The sequence below is a fragment of the Scyliorhinus canicula genome, chromosome 21 (genome assembly GCF_902713615.1).
Source record: "Scyliorhinus canicula chromosome 21, sScyCan1.1, whole genome shotgun sequence".
Lineage (NCBI taxonomy): Eukaryota > Metazoa > Chordata > Chondrichthyes > Carcharhiniformes > Scyliorhinidae > Scyliorhinus > Scyliorhinus canicula.
In genome coordinates this window covers 62,071,949-62,091,710 of record NC_052166.1, presented here as the reverse complement: position 1 = coordinate 62,091,710, position 19,762 = coordinate 62,071,949, and the positions used below count along the sequence as shown (strand labels likewise).

Genomic DNA, 19,762 nt, shown 5'->3' with positions numbered 1-19,762 from the left:
GTTTTTTTTTATAAATTTAGATTATCCAATTATTTTTTCCAATTAAGGGGCAATTTAGTGTGGCCAATCCACCTACTCTGCACATTTTTGGGTTGTGGGGGCGAAACCCACGCAGACACGGGGAGAATGTGCAAACTCCACACGGACAGTGACCCAGAGCCGAGATCGAACCTGGGACCTCAGCACCGTGAGGCGGTTGTGCTAACCACTAGGCCACCGTGCTGCCCTGTGAAACAATATGTTGGGGAATACCCACATCTCCCAGAGATTTTGACCCACACAGGGGTGCGTAGTCTCCTGTGATAGCCCGTAGAAGCACTGAATCCTCCAGACAGGCTGGTCTGCCAATGTAACTTATTGTCCAGGCACCTCCTGCTGGGAGGTGGGTTGCAATTGGCAGTATAGCTCAGATCGGAGCATCGTGATGTTTCGCTGTTTCAGAACCCAATGAATGAGACGAAAGGATCCATTTTGCTATCCCTTTCACCAAGCCCATGCTTACCTCCACCTCAGTTATCAGCTGGTCAATCTTTTTATTGGTATAAACAGGCGAGCCCTCCACCTGAGTGGCTTGCCACCCTGCCCCTTTTGTGGCATGAAAGATCTTGTCATATTTCTTCAGGATTTTCGCGAATCCGATGACGTTAAGGTTCTGGAACGGAACGAAACAGGATTCAGTCAGGTCGTTCATTGGAATAATAGGTGGGAGGAGAAGCCGAAGGAATATAATGTGCCGGAGGAAAACGAGATGCTCACGTTGCACATTGTTGTTAATGCACAAATCAGCCAGATTATACAGAGATAAGCTGTGAGTTACAAAGCTCCTGAACCTGTGGTCTATTTATTGCGGTCTATTGACTCCAAACAAGTCATCCTCTTCCTCTGCCTCCTCGCTATTGTAAAGAAGGTACAGGATTTTCACACTAATTATCCACTAAACCTGTACTTGTACATTATGGTTGGTAATGCCGATTGTTCAAACAAAGGCCCAAATTTTGTTGCCTGCGATGGTCCTTTGTCAGTTTAAATCTAGCAGCAGTGATGTCATCAGGCAGGGAAAGGAACCAATCACATTGAAGTATTCACACAGAGAGAAAGCCAGGAAGTCAGAAACCAGCTAAAGGTCCTTGACCTTGAATTAAATTTGACAAAGAAAAAAATAATCAATTGCCACATGCGTATAGAATTAAGGTATTCGCAGAAATATCGCAAGTTAACTTTAAAAAGTATATATTTTTAAAATACGTAAATGTTTTATCATCATGGAGAAATTTAGCACTACACAAATATATGACTTGTTTTCTCGAGTCAGGGAAGCTTTTTTTCAAATCAGTATTAAACAACATTGTACACTATCAAAAACCCAGTTACACCACAGTCAGTAAGCTAGAACGAGAATTTTTACAGGGAGCTTAATAACATAAAAGGGCACGTTTCCATCAGTTCAGTGATTTTTAAACGATTGAAGTCTTAACTTCAATAATACATAGGATCCTGAACTTGGTTCTGATGAAGGGTCAATGGCCTGGAAAGTTAGCTCTTTCTCTGTAAATGATGCCTGGCCTGCTGAGTATTTGCAGCATTTTCTGATTCCATGTTAGATTTCCAGTATGTGCAGTATTTTGATTTTGTAACAGATGTTCTTTGCTGTATTGTGTGTGTGAAATCCCCCTCCCCAAAACCACACCATGTGTAGCCCCTGAAAGGAGTGGGCCCGATGGGAAAATGGTCCATTTTTTTGGTCCCAATGTTTCATTAAGTTTCTTACAGTGTAGAATATATATATTCGCTCGTTCGCCCGGCCCCAGTGGCCTCGGAGGTGGAAGTAGCTTTCGACATACCTGGTAATTCTGCAGTAGGACTAGACTGAGGTAGAATTCACTGAAGGCCAGCCTCAGGTCACACATAGTCTTGTGCCGTGCTCGGTGTCTGTATGATCTATGAAGAATTCTCCACCATTGCCCCGATGATTGCACACTGCGATTTCTCTGAGCATCAAGCACTGCTTCGAGTTCACTCTGTAGCGTTGCTAACCGTCTCTGTGCTTCTGCGAGTTTTTCTGGAATTGGGTCAGGTGGAAGGAAAGGGTTATTTTGTGAGGGTGCAACGTTGCAAAATAACTGCCTTGTATGGAGTCGCGTCATCTAATGCGCCCGTTCGCAATGAACGTATTTTACTTTGGAAATGGAAGGAGATATACAGGATCCATGAGACTGAATGGTGACCAGCAGGAAACCAAAACACAAGTGATTAATTTGATTAAGAAATAAGTAATAAGTCTACTTCATGTGATGGTTTATTTCTAAAACTATTCACTGTTACGCAATGTATTCATGTGACATGTTCATTTAAATTTGGTGTTGAACGGTAGCACGGTAGCATTGTGGATAGCACAATTGCTTCACAGCTCCAGGGTCCCAGGTTTGATTCCGGCTTGGGTCACTGTCTGTGCGGAGTCTGCACGTTCTCCCCGTGTGTGCGTGGGTTTCCTCCGGGTGCTCCGGTTTCCTCCCACAGTCCAAAGATGTGCAGGTTAGGTGGATTGGCCATGGTAAATTGCCCTTAGTGTCCAAAATTGCCCTTAGTGTTGGGTAGGGTTATTGGGTTATGGGGATAGGGTGGAGGTGTGGGCTTGGGTAGGGTGCTCCTTCCAAGAGCCGCTGCAGACTCGATGGGCCGAATGGTCTCCTTCTGCACTGTAAATTCTATGAATCTATAACAATCGCTGTTACACAACTTGTAACTTTGGGCTGTGTGATTATGGAGCAGTGACCTGCAGGAAAGCTACTAGATGCCAAAGAGAAAGGAAAAACACACCATGCTGAGATTGTGGGGCGCTGGCCGCCATTTTGATAAGAGTGGAGAGAGTGCCATGTTGTTTTTGAATTGGTGCACTGAAAGTTTGCACTGCCCAGAGTTAGATGTTGAATATGGTGTTCTTATTTTGTATCTACACAATTTCAGTGATGTTGGGAGGGTTTAGAAACCCAATCGCCAGTGATAGAAATTTAATTGACCTCAAATCAAGTATTTTAACTCGGACTCGATAATCTTGTTTCAGTTGATTTCATTCCCCATCTCCAACCCGCTCTTACTCGGAGCAGTGGGTTTTCTATAGAACGCCCGTTTGCCTCTACCAGTCTGACCGGAATTCTCCGGCCGCTGTGATTCTCTGTTCCCGCTGGCCGCGTACTCCCGCCCACGGATTTCCTGGCAGCGTGGAGTGGCTTCAATGGGAAATCCCATTGACTAGCAGTGGGAGGAGAGAACCTTGCCGCCCAGAAACACACGGCTGGGGGACTGGAGAATCCTGCCCTCGGTGCTTAATAAGCAATCTCCTAATCCTGGGTGCTCGTATCCCATTGTAACATTTACATTCAACCACCAATTTAACCTGGTTTTCAATGCCAACACAGTCTCGATCAAAACGACTTGCCCCAATAATGAAAGTTAGGAGACGGACCTACGTCCATAATGTGGGAGGAGCATCAATGATGCAGAGAATGGAGAGAGGAACAGGACACCACGATGAGGTGAATAGGCTAAGGTCACTCTTGGATCAGTGAAATGAACTGATAGCTCAGTGACTGATTTCATTCCGAGCTGTTACTCGGAACTCGGTAAATTATATTCATCAAATTGCAGCTCTTCGAAGGGTGGCACGGTGACACAGTGGCTAGCACGGCTGCCTCTTGGTGCCAAAGACCCGGGTTCGATCCCGGTCCTGGGCCTCTGTCCGTGTGGCGTTTGCACATTCTCCCCATGTCTGCGTGGGTCTCACCCGCACACCCCAAAACGATGTGCAGAATAGGTGGATTAGCTACGCTAAATTGCCCCTTAATTTAAAAAAAAAATTACAGGCCTGCACTTCTACTTCTTTAGATGTTGAATATGGTGTTCTTATTTTGTATCTACACAATTTCAGTGATGTTGGGAGGATTTAGAAGGTCCCTCAGTCATGCAATGTTCTGTCCAATGAGAGTCTCACCTTGGAAAAATTCTCTATTTATATCTGGACAATGCATTCGGCATCTGGAGTGTAACAAGATCCTTTGGCTATTCCAGATCAGTATGCATAATAAACCATTTATATTTAAGTAGGCATTTCGAATGATAACAAGCAGGAAGAGAATACATTTATAGCGACCCTCAACCACAAGTCCTGCGAACATCACAAAGTACTTCGCCGAGAATGAATTATAAAATGAACCAGCAGTAAAGTGATTGCTTTTAAATCGGTAAACATGGCAACCATTTCACGCATAGCAAGATCCCACAAACAGTGAGGAAATAAGTTCACAGCTGGTTCACCTTGACCATATTGATCTCTGACCAATGTGACTAAAACATGTTATCTGGTCATTATCTCATTGCTGTTTTTGGGAACTTGCTGCGCACAAATTGGCCAACATTTTTCTTTCCAACAGCAACTACATTCCAACAAATATTTTAATGGGTTGGAAACCAGTCTGGACATCCCCAGGTCGTGAAAGGTTCAACCCAAATGTTTGTTCCCTATCATCAATTTTACCACACTCAAAGGCAGCAAGTTGGAGAATTGCAGCCCAGTGTTGCAGCTCTATCTCTGAAAAGCCATGCCATTAATCTCGCAGGAGAGCAGTGCTCACTGAAAAGCCTCTGAATTTCATATACTGCTCCAGCTTACACGGAGACCAATTCGTAGACCAGCAATTCTGCTCCATTCATAGCTGCATCACACCATAGCGAAGTCTTCAATTGCTCTGTGTTTGATTATGTGAGTCTGTTGACAATTGATGTACACTGTACCTGATTCGTTAAGTCTGGATGTGGATTCCGAGAAAACAATAGACAAGACTGTGGAAAAGCTCAAGGCGAGAGCAGACATTTAAAGCACTGTGATTAAAACCTGCAACATAAATAGAGCGGAATTTGATGGCTCCATCGCAGTGGGGGTGGGGCCAGGGCGATAAATGTGGCAAACCATTCAAAAGTTCATTGACTTCAACCGGGAGCGGAAAACCTGCCGGTGGGAAGGGCTGTAAAATTCCACCCACAGAAACTTGTGTCATCTCTGCATAGCTCACAGATGTAAAATATGCAACAGTCCATCAGGAAATGTGGAAATTGCTGACATTTCATGAATGCTATTTATTAAACTAATTAGTGCGGAGAGTTGCTGGTGTTTATGCAATGTTGCAGATTGTCTAATTTTACGGTTGATATCAGCCAATCATTTCCATAGTATCAGTCAGAAGATTCCAGAACAAATCCATAAATTGGGAACAATTGTCACAAAACTGGTTGGCAAAACATCAGCGATTATCAGTAGCCAGAGTCTGCCGGTATATCAAGGGGGAATCAACGAAAGGTGATAGAATCACATACGCAACCCATAAGGAGGCCATTCAGCCTGTCAGGCGCCGTGCTGGCTCTTCCAGAAAGTATACAATTTAGTCCCACACCCAGCTTTCTCCCCATGTAAATTAGTTCTCCTTTATTAATGCCCTTCTCATGCCCACTTACCTTTTAAAATTTCCCATGGAATCTGATGAAACCACCGGTTCAGGCAGTGTGTTCCTGATCAAGAAAGTTAGCATCGGGAACTTCCGGTGGCGGCTTACTTCAGGAAGGAGTAAGTCGCACATTTGGGTGGCTCCCGCTCGGGTCGAACTTTTGGACCTTTTCCCATGATTTTCTACCGGACTTGAATTGTAAAACTGGTGACAGAGGCAATTGTGTACTGAATTCCCACATCGGTGCATGGAGAGAAGGACTAGAAGTGCTGGTAAAGGCAGAAACAGAAAGACAGAGAAGGCTTGGGTTGAAGCTGCAGCAGGTGACAGCATGGCGGAGGACCGGACCTCTGGTTTGTCGACCCAGCGGTTAACGGAGCAGCTGATGCAAGTTATTCAGGAAGGCTTTGCTAAGCAGAAACGGGGGATTTTCCCCCGATTTCTTTATTTTGAGCAGGGCCTTACTGGCAGGGGTGGTGGACACGGGGTACTCGGCGATCACAATCTCAGACCATGCTCCGCACTGGGTTGACCTGCAGGTTAGTAAAGACAGTAACCAGCGCCCGCACTGGAGGTTAGATATGGGACTTTTGGCTGACGAAGGGGTGTGTGAGCGGCTGAGGAAATGTATTCAGAACTACCTGCAGGTCAACGAAACGGGGAAAATTTCAGCAGCGATGGTCTGAGAAGCACTGAAGGCGGTGGTCAGAGGGGAGCTGATCTCGGTACGGGCCCATAGGGAGAAGGTGGACAGGGCAGGGACGGACCAACTGGTAAAGGAGATACTACAGATTGATAGGAGGTATGCGGATACCCCAGAGGCAGGGCTTTTAAGGGAACTGCGGAGGCTACATGCGGAGTTCGGCTTGTTAACCACAGGGGGGGGATGGTGGAGCAGCTGAGGAAGGCGAGGGGGGTGATCTATGAGTATGGAGAGAAGGCCAGCAGAATGCTTGCACAGCAGCTTAGGAAGAGGGAGGCAGCCAGGGAGATAGGGAGAGTAAATGACGGGGATGGGAACCTGGTTGGAGATTCAGCAGGGGTGAATAAGGCGTGTAGGGATTTCTACAGTAGGCTGTATAGGTCGGAACCCCCTATGGGGCCGGAGGGGATGAAGCACTTCTTCCGGGGGCTGAATTTCCCAAAGGTGGGCGGGGAGCTGGTAGAAGGGCTGGGGGCCCCGATCGAGTTGGAAGAGATAGTGGAGGGCTTGAAGGCCAAGCAGTCGGGTAAAGACCCGGGGCCGGACGGGTACACAGTGGAGTTTTATAAAAAGTTCTCTGGGATATTGGGGTTAGTGTTGATGAGGATGTTCAATGAGGCAAGGGAAAGAGGGGTGCTGCCCCCGACGATGTCACAGGCCACGATGTCGCTGATTCTGAAGCGGGACAAGAACCCGGAGCTGTGTGGGTCCTACAGGCCAATATCCCTGTTGAATGTGGATGCCAAACTGTTGGCCAAAATTTTGTCCTCCAGGATTGAGAATTGTGTTCCGGATGTTATTGGGGAGGACCAGACGGGGTTTGTTAAGGGTAGGCAGTTGGTGGCCAATGTAAGAAGGTTGTTAAACATGATCATAATGCCCCCGGAAGGTAGGGAGGTGGAGGTAGTGATCGCAATGGATCCAGAAAAGGCTTTTGATCGGGTAGAATGGGATTATCTGTGGGAGGTACTGGGATGGTTCGGATTTGGGAGGGGTTTTATTGACTGGGTCAGGTTTCTGTATCAGGCTCCTGTGGCAAGCGTACGAACGAATAGGACATCGGACTATTTTAGACTGCACTGGGGAACAAGACAGGGATTCCCTCTCTCCCCACTGTTGTTCGCGCTAGCTATAGAGCCTTCGTCAATTTCTCTGAGAGCCTCAACGGCTGGAAGGGGCTGGTCCGGGATTCTAGGGGAATTTGGCCAGTTTTCGGGGTATCAGCTAAATATGGGGAAAACTGAGATGTTTGCGGTCCAGGAGAGGGAACAGGAGAGGCGATTGGGGGAGTTGCCGTTTAGATTAGTAGGGGGAAGCTTTAGTTACCTAGGCATTCAAGTGGCGCGGGAATGGGACCAGCTGCATAAATGAAATCCGGCCCAACTAGTAGACCAAACAAAGGGCGATTTTCAGAGGTGGGACCTGCTTCCATTGTCACTGGCTGGGAGGGTGCAGATGGTGAAGATGATACTCCCCTCAAGATTCTTGTTCGTGTTTCAATGTCTCTTTATTCCGCGGTCCTTTTTTAAATGGGTCAACAAAGTGATCACTGGTTTTGTTTGGGCAGGCAAATTTTAGTAACTATTACTGGGCAGCAAATATAGCCATGATAGTGGGTGGTGGGGGAGGGGTTGGCATGGGAGCGTATGGAGGCAGCTTTATGTAAGGGCACCATTCTGGGGGAATTGGTAACTGCGTCTCTGCCATTCCCGCCTGCACGGTACTCCACCAGCCCCGAGGTGGTGGCGGTCCTGAGAGTCTGGGGGCAATGGAGGAGACATGTGGGAGCAGAGGGAGCATCGGTCTGGTCCCCAATCTGTAATAATCACCAGTTTGCCCCGGGAAGCATGGATGGCGGGTTCCGGATATGGCGGAGAGCAGGGATTGAGAGGATGGGGGATACGTTTATAGAGGGGAGCTTTCCGAGTAGGAGGGTGCTGGAGGAGAAGTTTGGGTTGGCGAGGGGAAACAAATTCAGGTATCTGCAGGTGCGGGACTTCCTACATAAACAGGCGTTAACCTTCCCGCTCCTCCGCTAAGGGGGATTCAGGACAGGGTCGTTTTCAGAGGGTGGGTAGGAGAAGGGAGCATCTCAGACATTTACGAGGAACTTATGGGGTCAGAGGAGACGCAGACCGAGGAGCTGACACGCAAGTGGGAGGAGGAGCTGGGAGGAGAGATAGAGGATGGTCTATGGGTTGACGCGTTGAGTAGAGTCAATGCGTTCCCAACATGTGCCAGGCTCAGCCTGATACAATTCAAGGGGATTTTGGCAGGGGTTTGCAGATGTCATGTCCAAGGTGTTAAAAACAAGGTTGGCGCTGAGTCCAGAGGTGGCAATTTTCGGGGTATCGGAAGACCCGGGATTCCAGGAGGAGAAAGAGGCAGACACTCTGGCCTTTGCTTCCCTGGTAGCCCGGAGACGGATACTATTGGGGACTCAAAGCCCCCAAAGTCGGAGACCTGGCTGTCGGACATGCCTAGCTTTCTCTGGAGAAAATCAAGTTCGCCTTGAGAGGGTCAATGTTAGGGTTCGCCCGGAGGTGGCAACCGTTTGTCGACTTCTTCACGGACAATTAATCGTCAGCAGAAGGGGGGGGGGGTTAGTTTAGCTTAGAGAAGGGGGTTAATAAAGGTGGGACCTGTAAGGGAGGAAGCAGGCTTTTGCACTATATTTATAGTTTCATGTACATTGTTTATTTTGTTGTTGTTATAATACCAAAAATACCTCAACAAAATGTTTATGAAAAAAAAAGAAAGTTAGCATCAGTAACCTTAAGAAGCTCCAGAGATATGAAGAATGACAAAACAAAATCTCAAAGTTACCTGCGTAAAATGTGTTTATTTTGGTTAATTCCTTTTCACATATCTGGAAGAATCTCTCTTCAAATGATGTGCAGTACCGTTGAATGACTGCAGGTTCTGTGACTGCAGAGACAAATTGGGAAAATACATCAAAGAACTTGGTTAAAATCAACAAAGAAGCAAAAGCCTTTCACACTCTTTATTCGATGTTAGTAGATATCCTTTGGAATTTGACAAAAGTTACACATATTGATTATGAATCAAATAAAATGGCTCCAAGACCATTATAATAATCCATCTTTGGACGTTCGAGCAACATGATAGAGTAAGATTACAGCGCAGGTGATAATGACTAAATAAATGTGCTTAATTCTCAGCTTTACTGGGGGAGGCAAGCAATCCTCTCCTGAGTTTTCATTCCTGGTTTAATTGCTGTGTCCAGCATTAGTCGAGAAACTAGTCCACTTGAGTCTGAAGAACTGGGGCTGGTTTTTCGGCGGGGGCAGGAATCGCGTCGCGCCAGTCGGGGGCCGTTGGCAGCGCCACCCCCCCCCCCCCCCCGGCGATTCTCCGCCTCGCGATAGGCCACATGGCCTCCCATTTTCGGCGGGTTCCATGGGCGTATATTACACCAGGTCCATACCGGTGGGACCTGGCTCTGCGGGCGTCCTGCGGAGTCCTCGGGGGGGCACGGGGGGATCTGGCCCACAGGCGGGGCCCACCAATCTGCGGGCGGGCCTGTGCCGTGGGGAGCACTCTTTCCCTCTGCGCCGGCTAGTGTAACGGCCCACCATGGCCGGCGCAGAGAAGAACCCCTCTGCGCATGCACTGGGATGATGCCAGCACATGCTGGCGCTCCCACGCATGCGCCAACTCGCGCCGGCTGAGGATTCCGCAACTTCCGGGCAGCCCGACGCCGGAGTGGTTCACGCCACTCCTCGGCACCAGTCGGCCTGCCCCGCCGGTTAGGGGACAATCCCGCCCCTGATTCTTTAATGACCTCGTAGTCAGTTTGTCTTCAATTGTTTTCTTGCATTCTGAAATCTCTCCCAATTTAGGTTATCTAAAAATCGTGCGGAGGGTTGAGCTTACTGTACCGAAGGATAATTAACACTCAGCCATTCCATTGGCTGAGAAAGAAGTCTCACAACGCCAGGTTAAAGTCCAACAGATTTGTTTTGAATCACTAGCTTTCGGAGCACAGCTCCTTCCTCACGTGAGGAACCTGGTGTTGTAAGACTTCTTACTGTGCTCACCCCAGTCCAACGCTAACATCTCCATATCATGGCTTCCATTGACTGTAAGAGATTCTGTTTGGTAGGAGAGAGGACAATAGGGAAGGAAATATCATCTGCAGAACTGGCATAGGGAATGCTTCAACGTGTGAATGTGAGTCAACACACATATTAACGAAGCATTACCAGAGACATACCACACCATGGGTAGTTAATGAACTGACTTTAGTTAATCAGGTCATTCGTGAGTTGCCACCAGGAAAGTGATCACAAAAAGCTGCCGACTTGTTGTGCAAATTGTCATGTGAGAGAACCTTTAAGAAATAGGTGTTTAAGAAATGTACCTTTAAGAAATGGGTGTTTATCAGTGATGTCAGAGTGTGGGTGGAGCTGGGCAGTCTGTCAGCTTTTTACTTTCGTTTTGGGCTGTTTGCTGCAGGGTGTGTTTTAGTTTCGTTTTCAGTGTTGGAGCTGAAGCCAGACAGAACAGATGTGCCGTTGATCTCTCTGCCATGAAAAGACAATCTCTTGATCATTTGGTGAATTCAGAATTATAAATGTTCTCAGTAGTGAATGTAAACCTAATGTGCTTCTGTTAAAAGGTGTTTCTTTTGTCTTCTGGATGTTGTTTGGGAAGTTATTGAGGATTACTTAGTGTTGTATTCTTTGGGGGTTGTATTTGAACTAATGGTTGCTAAGATGTTCACTGTATGTTTTAAAAAGGTGAACTTGAGTTCATAGAATAAACATTGTTTTGCTTTAAAAAATACTTTTCTATTTCTGCTGTACCACACCTGTAGAGTGGCCCGTGTGCTCCCCATACCACAATTTATTAAAAGTTGTGGGTCAGGTGAACTCCAGGATACACTTCAGGGTTCTCTAAACCCTGGCCCATAACAAAATCCATCTGCTTCACAAATGCCCTTCATGGAAGAGAATTTGCCCCTCCTACCCAGTCCAGACAATGTGTGGTTTCACTCAATGCTCTCAGCTCCGAGTTAGAAGGCTGTGGTTCCACAATCGCACTCCAGAGATTTGAGCACAAAATCTAGGCTGACACTTCAGTGCAGTACTGAGGGAGTGCCATAATGTGAGAGGTGCTGTCTTCCAAGTTATACATCAAACCAAGTTCCTATCAGTCTTCTGGGGTGAATTAAAACGTTCCCAGAGCACCATTATGAAGAATCCAAAGAGTCATAGAATTCCTAAGTGCAGAAGGAGGCCACTCGGCCCATCGGGTTTGCACCCACCCTCCAAAAGAGCACCCTACCTCGATCCATTCAACCGCTCTCCCCCGTCCTCGCCCCGTAACCTAACCTACAAATCTTTGGACACTATGGGGCAATTTAGCACCGCCAATCCACCTAACCTGCATATCTTTGGACTGTGGGGGGAAACCAGAGCACCCGGAGGAAACCCACGCAGACACGGGGAGAACGTGCAGACTCCAGACAGACAGTCTCCCAAGGTCGGAATTGAACCCGCGTCCCCAGTGCTGTGAGGCAGCAGTGCTAACCACTGTGCCGCCGTGCAAGAGAGTTGTTCCTGGTTTCCTGGCCAATATTTGGCCCTCAATCAACTTCATTAACGTAGATTATCTGGTCATTATCCCATTGTTATTTGCGTGCTAATTGACGGCTGCCATTCCTCCAGGCAACAGTGACTACAGTTTAAAATAACTCCAATGTCTGCACACAAAAGCAAATAGTTGTGAATATAGTGAATACGGGAAATCTGAAATAGAAAATGCCGGAAATACTCAGCCAGTCAGATAGCATGTGTGGAGAGAAACAGAGTCAACGTTTCAGGCTGATCCAGTCTGGCTGCCTCTAGTATCTGAATGGCCATAAATTAGGAGAGGAAAAAGTACAAAGAGACCTGGGTGTCCTTGTACACCAGTTACTGAAGGTAAGCATGCAGGTACAGCAGGCGGTAAAGAAGGCAAATGATATGCTGGCCTTCATTGAGAGAGGATTTGTGTACAGGAGCAGGAATGTCAGACCACACCTGGAATATTGTGTGCAGATTTGGTCTCCTTATCTGGGGAAGGATGTTCTTGCTTTAGAGGGAGTGCAGCAAAGTTTTACCAGACTGATTCCTGGGATGACGGGACTGACGTTTGAGGATAGACTGAATCGGTTGGGATTGTATTTGCTGGAGTTCAGAAGAATGAGGGGGGGATCTCACAGAAACCTGTAAAATTCTAACAGGACAAGATAGGATAGATGCAAGACCGATGGTGGGCTGTCCAGAATAGGGGCCACGGTCTGAGGATGCGAGGCAGGCCATTTAGGACTGAGGTGGGGAGAGTTTCTTCACCCAGAGAGTGGTCGGCCTGTGGAATTTGTTACCACAGGACGTAGTTGAGGCCAAAACCCTGGGCGGGATTCTCTCAGCCCGGGGTCGGGGCCAAGTCGCGCCATGCTGCCCTGACGCCAGCATGTGGCCCGCGATCGGAGCCTCTCTGGCTGGGGACTTCCTTTCCTACCCGTCGGCCCCTGTAGCCCTGCGCCATGTTCCATCAGGGCCGGCCCGTTGAAGGAGGCCACTGCGCATGCGCGAATCCCGCGGCGCACAGTTCGCGTCGTCCTGGTCCCCTGTAGGGGCCAGAATTAGCCCTCAGCTCGAACCGTTCACGCCGTCGTAAAACGCGACGGCATTTACGGCGGCATGGACACTCTGCCGCGGGATTAGAGAATCTCGCCCACTATGTTTTCAGGAAGCAGGTAGACACAGCACTTAAGGTGAAGGGGGTCAAAGGGTATGGGAGGAAAGTGGGGTGAGGCTATTGAATTTGCTGATCGGCCATGATCATAATGAATGGCAGAGCAGGCCCGTACCCCAATTGGCCTCCTCCTGCTCTTATTTTCTATGTTTCTTAAGGAACGAGGAAGCAGAGCCAAAGTTTCCAATCGTTTTAAGGAGTCAAAACGTTAACTCTGTTTCTTTCTTTCTCCTTACAGATGCTGCCAGGCCTGCTGAGATTTTCCACCAAACTCCGTCCTCGTGTCGGATTCCTGCATCCGCTGTATTTTGCTTATTTCCGATCAAAACCCACCCAGGGTTAAAATCGAGCCTATCCTCTCTGTATCTAACTTGCCAAACTCTCTAATAACCTTAAAAATCAGGTCATTCCCATAGTCATCTCTTGCTAGAAATAACAAAAAAAGGCTTGGCTTCTCCGCTGAGACATCCCTTTGGGAATGTTACATTTAATTATGCCGGGGGGGGGGGGGGGGGGGGGGGGGGGTGCGATTCACATGTTTGTTTATGGCAGTTTGGAAAGTGACTTGATTAATCTACTTGCAATTTGCTCATTATCAGGCAAGGGTTTTTATTCTCTTGCAAAGCTAATTGATTGTAAACTGGAAGGAAAACCTCCAGCGGGCATTCATGAAGGCCTCCGGATAATGGGAAGCAGGAGCTGCTGTTTGTCCTCAGTCTGTCTGCAGATTGTCTTCATTGATTTATTACCATCTGTCTGTCTCCTTTATATAAATACAGAGGCTGATAAAACACAGGTTATGGAAGCTGGACAAAGAGGTAGCTGGATCGGAAAGAAATCAGTGCCTGTCACACCCAGAGAGAGCTGTGTTCATGTAGTGTAGCACGTGGACAAAATATATACTCATTTGTGAGCTTTTGATACACTTGGGTTTAACAGTCCAAATGGTTATGCTTGACTGGGGTGAATTTTGCATTGGTCCCAATAATGTTTTTCTTCTGGGTTACATTTTTAAAAAAAATTTAGAGTACCCAATTCTTTTCTCCAATTAAGGGGCAATTTAGCATGGCCAATCCACCTACCCTGCACATCTTTGGGTTGTGGGGATGAGACCCACGCAGGCACGGAGAGAATGTGCAAACCCCACACGGACAGTGACCCAGAGCCGGGATCGAACCCGGGTCCTCGGCGCCGTGAGGCGGCAGTGCTAACCACTGCGACGCCCTGCCCACCCCCTCCCGCCCCTTCTTCTGGGTGAGTTTGAACTCATCCCTTTCAGAGCCACTCAATATTTTAGAACTTTCTTATTTAGGGGAACAGAGTAGGTATTTTGTGGAAGTGCAGCACCCACTGAAACAGTCCCAGGACTGGCTCGTGGACTGTTTCCTGGGGGAAGAGAGAAGGAGCTTTCGTCAAACTATTGTCACTCTTAGAGGCTTCAAATGCCCTTATTCAAGGCAGCAGCCAGTCAGTGCCGTTGTCTGTTGGCATCCTTTGAAGTCAAGAGTCCTCTTTTTAAGGAACCTTGTGCCCTGGATTGTGCTCGAATTCCAAATTTCCCACTTCCTGATTCGCTCACATTTCCCCAAAAGAAACTTTAGAAAGTTGTGAACACAGCCCAGTCCATCACCCAAACCTGCCTCCCATCCATTGACTCTGTCTACACCTCCCGCTGCCTGGGGAAAGCAGGCAGCATAATCAAAGACCCCTCCCACCCGGCTTACTCACTCTTCCAACTTCTTCCATCGGGCAGGAGATACAGAAGTCTGAGAACACGCACAAACAGACTCAAAAACAGCTTCTTCCCCGCTGTTACCAGACTCCTAAACGAGCCTCTTATGGACTGACCTGATTGATACTACACCCCTGTATGCTTCACCCGATGCCGGTGTCTATGTATTTACATTGTGTACCTTGTGTTGCCCTTTTATGTATTTTTCTTTTCATCTTCTTTCTTTTCATGTCCTAAATTATCTGTTTGAGCTGCTCGTAGAAAAATACTTTTCATTGTACCTTGATACACGTGACAGTAAACAAATCCAATCCAATCCAAAACATCAAACCCTACTGGTGTTCAGCTTGTTCCTGAGCTGAGTGTCAAATTCCAGATCCTACCCACCATCAGGATCATTGATCCACCTCCACAACATGACTAAGAAATCAATCCGTTTCTCTATTCTTCCCACATAACTGAAGTCGTTCTTCCCCGATATAAATCTGCTAATCCTCCGCACCCTTTCCAAGGTTTGAAATTCTTCCTGCAGTATGGTGCTGAGAGTTGAATACAATACTCTAACTGAGGCTGAATCTGTGGTTTATAAAGGTTTAGCATAACTTCTTCAGCGTTTATTCCCAACCTGTCCATCATTATTTGAAACACCGCCATCCGACCACTCTTTAACCTTGTTCTTTCTCTCCAGCTTCTTCATCACCTCTTGAACATTTGATTTTTTTTTTTTTTGCAATTGGGTATAACAGAGGTCTCATCGGCTATCCTTAACAGTGCCTCAACATGGGAGTAGTGTTCCTTAATGATGCCCACCCATTACCCTGTATCGCCTCCCTCAGTTTTAAACTTCTCATTCAGACCATAAGACATAGGAGCAGAATTAGGCCACTCGGCCCATCGAGTCTAATCTGCCATTCAATCATGGCTGATATTTTTCTCATCCCCATTCTCCTGTCTTCTCCCCATAACCCCCGATGCCCTTATTAATCAAGATGTGGAGATGCCGGCGTTGGACTGGGGTGAGCACAGTAAGAAGTCTTACAACACCAGGTTACAGTCCAACATGTTTGTTTCAAACACTAGCTTTCGGAGCACTGCTCCTTCCTCAGGTGCATCATTCACCTGAGGAAGGAGCAGTGCGCCGAAAGCTAGTGTTTGAAACAAACATGTTGGACTGTAACCTGGTGTTGTAAGACTTCTTACTGTGCTTATTAATCAAGAACATATCTATCTCTGTCTTAAAGACACTCTGTGATTTGGCCTCCAAAGCCTTCTGTGGCAAAGAGTTCCACAGATTCACCGACCTCTGGCTGAAGAAATTCCTTCTCATCTCAGTTTTAAAGGATTGTCTCTTTAGTCTGAAATTGAGTCCTCTGCTTCTAGTTTTTCCTCCAAGTGGAAACATCCTTTCCACGTCCACTCCTGTTCAAATCCCTCCATGGTCTCTCCCCTATCTCTAAAACCTTTTCCAGCCCCAGAATGCTCTGGAAACTCTACATTCCTTTCATTTGACCTTCTTGAGCATCTGTGCTTACCACACTCACCAGAGTTCTGCAATCCCTCCATGAGCCTATCGTCCTCTCTCCCGACCTCAGTAAAATCTACCTCAGCTTTTGTTCACCTGTAATAATATCTTCTAATGTGGCTCGGTATCTAATCGGTGTTTAATACACACTCCTGTGAAGTGCTTTGGAATGTTCGATTGCATTCTAGGGGCTCGACAGTAAGAGGTGGCTGTAAATGCCGCTGGAATTCAACAGGGGATCTTCAGACTGTGACCCTCTGGGAAAAGGAAGGAGACAGAGGCTCTGGTGACAAAGACAGGTGTTCAGCAGCAGATTCCTTGTCTGAACCGATGAAGTGCTGCATTGTCTTTAACCAGACAGCCATTTGTTTCAGAATAAATAAATGCTGACGGCACAAATAAAACCTTCGCCTTCATCAATAATACAAAACGAAATCGATCCCCGCTCCGCCATCAGTGCTGAGTTTGCGCACTTTCACATTAATCCTGGTCAGTAGATTTGCACAGGCAAATCTGCATCAAATAATCACACAAACTAACGTGTGCTGCCTTCGCAATGAAGTGCACTGGGTGGGGTTGGTGCACGGGGCAGTCAAACAGCTGGAGACTCCAGCCTTTCCATTGCCGATATGGGAACATCCGTGTTCCGCAGCAGCCATGTGCTATCGGGTTTACGGTGGGAAATGGAGCTGGAGAAATAGAAGGTAAAATCTGATATGTCATCAAATCCTGCTCAGTGTTGAGCAGTGTGTCCAATGAGCATTGTTAGAAAGACTTAGCAGCAGAACAGACCCATACGGGCATTGGAACCACTGGCACCTGATACAGTTAGATCAAAGTATGGATATTGGGAAAGCGATTGTGCAGAACAAGGACCCTGTCACCTGGTAGAAAGCAGATTGCGAGCCCCCTTAGGGCTCACTGGGTAAATACCCAGTGAAAAGGAATTTGCCTGGTTTAATAACTTTACAGAACTCAGACAGGGTTCAAGTACCCCACCTTCGCTGGTTTCATAGAACCATAGAATTTACAGTGCAGAGGGAGACCATTCGGCCCAGCGAGTCTGCACCGGCCCTTGGAAAGAGCGCCCGACTTAAGCCCTACACCTCCACCCTATCCCCGTAACCCAGTAACCCCACCTAACTATTTTTGAATACTAAGGGCAATTTAGCATGGCCAATCCACCTAACCTGCACATCTTTGGACTGTGGGAGGAAACCGGAGCGCCCGGAGGAAACCCACGCAGACACGGGGAGAACGTGCAGACAGTGACCCAAGCCGGGAATCGAACCTGGGACCCTGGCGCTGAGATGCAACCGTGCTAACCAGTGTGCTACCGTGCTGCCCATGGCAGTGGTTCTGAACCTTTTTGATCCAAGGACCACTTGGTCGGGGCAAAAGACCCCCATGGGCCACCTACTGGCCTTATTCTGACTTACCAGTTCAGAATTGATGGGAAGCATAAATAATTTTGCTGTTCCCCTTTTGCTACGAGATACATCAAATTTATGTGTATTTTTGTTAAATATCATAAATTATTTACTCAAGTCAAGAAACAAAGACGTACACATTTTCACATTTTGAAATGTTCTGAAGGGGCAGGACAGGGTAGACACTGAGAGATTGTGGCCCCCTGTCTGGGGAATCTAGAACGTGAGAGGAGGGGAGGGGCCACTGTCTCACGATAAGGGGCCAATCATTTAGGACTGCGATGAGGAGAAATTTCTTTCCTCAAAGGGCTGTGAAGTTTCAGAATTCTCTATCCCACAGTCCTGGATGCTGCATCACTGAATATATTCAAGGCTGAGATCGAGTTTTGTAATCTCAGGGAATCAACGGATATGGGGTGTGGTCGGGAAAGTGGAGTTGAGCCTGAGCGCGATCGTATCGAATGGTCGAGCAGGCTCAAGGGGCCGAATGGTCTACACCTGATCCTGTTTCTATTCTTCATATTGAATGCAAAAAAACACGTTCAATTGAAACATTGTGATATAAACCTCACAATAGTCTTCTTCTAAGAATCTAAGACTTATCTCACGAAGATAGTATTCAAACATATCAACAGTGGGCTAAATCCTGCTCATAAAACAATATCGTTGTTGCCCGCACCAATGGTGTCTCATGCCAAGCATGCGGGCGCCAATCTGGTTGTGTGGCAACATGAGAGTGGTGTGCATGAGGGTTCTGGACTGTTGTCTGGTATAGCCTCGGCTGTGGCCTTGTACATCAGTGACACTTTGGACCAGCCCGTTGACTGCCTAACCACCAGTGATCCATGCACCTTGAGAAACACTGGTCTAGGGAGAAAGAAGATCAGCCGTGGTTCCTGTTCCAAATAGATATCCGGGAAACCCAACCAGATAGTCCACCCACAGAGAGATTGATTGGCCGCGGGGGGGGGGGGGGGGTTGCCTGGATGTGCTGTCCCCTCTGAAATAATAACATTCCAGTCCTCACCGTCCAGGTTCATAAATGAAAGATGTGCAGGTTAGATGGATGGACATGCTAAACAGGGTGAGGTTACAGAGCAGGGATTGGGCCTCGGTAGGGTGGTCATTCAAATGCTCGGTGCATACTCGATGGGCCGAATGGCCTCTTTCTGTCACTGTAGGTTTCTCTTATCTCTCTCTGATTCTCTAATGTAGAATGACCTGTTGGTTGAGGTATTGGAGGGTCCCCTGTTCCTGTGGAATCACACCCCACAATCAGGAGTAGGAAAGTCAGCGGATAAAGTACTGGGAATTCTGACACAGGTGGGAGTAATGTTACAATTGGAATGAGACAAGGTAATAGTACAATCAGTCTAGAGTTTTATGCAGGCGAGAATGTGAGAGAGGAAGACTGTAGGTTGCTGCATTGGTGGCATGAAAGGATTAATAAAAAAAGACTTGATGACCACCAAGATATCCTAAAGGATTTTACAGTCAATTGAAGTACTTTTGAAGTGTAGTCATTGTTGTAGGAAACTATGTACACAGTAAGATCCCACAAACATAATGCGATCATAACCAAATAACCTGTGATATTGATTGAGAGATAAATACTGGGCAGGACCTCAGGGAGGTACCCCCCCCCCCCCACCCCCCCTTGCTCTGTCCATCAGAGGGGGCAGCCAGGGTCTCATCAGCGAGACGGCACCTCTGACAGAGCAGCAATCCCTCGGCACTGCGGTTGAGCATCGACATCGATTTTTGCGCTCACGACTTGAACCCAGAACCTTTGGCGCAGACACGAGATTTGCCAGCTGAGCTATCGCTGGTATTATCCAGAGTGACACAGATAAGAGAGGGACTTGAGGAAAGGTGATTGGACAGAGTAACAAGAGGGGCGACGGGTTACAGAAGAGCGATGAAAGATGACTGTAGAGGGAACAGGAGTAACTGGGGAAGCAATGAGAGGGGATGGCAATGAGAGGGCAGCTACAGATGGGAGCAGGATCATTTCCCAAACAAGCTTTTCCTTGTCTTGCCAACTCACAAATTGCTCTGCTTTGCTCCAGGAGATTTTGTGTGTAGCATTTACAGTGCAGAAGGAGGCCACTCGGC

The 19,762-nt window shown here is 47.4% G+C and overlaps 1 protein-coding gene across 1 annotated transcript in view; it reads right to left on the bottom strand.

Annotated features, from left to right (window-relative positions):
* Positions 1–19,762, bottom strand: part of LOC119955655 (xenotropic and polytropic retrovirus receptor 1 homolog) — a 109,757-nt gene that overhangs the window by 41,287 nt on the left and 48,708 nt on the right. The window contains exons 3-5 of the mRNA XM_038782085.1: positions 9,025–9,126; positions 1,842–2,059; positions 503–652 (exon numbers count right to left, since the gene is read on the bottom strand). Of these exons, the coding sequence (XP_038638013.1) occupies positions 503–652; positions 1,842–2,059; positions 9,025–9,126 (470 nt within the window). The remainder of the gene's footprint in view (positions 1–502; positions 653–1,841; positions 2,060–9,024; positions 9,127–19,762) is intronic.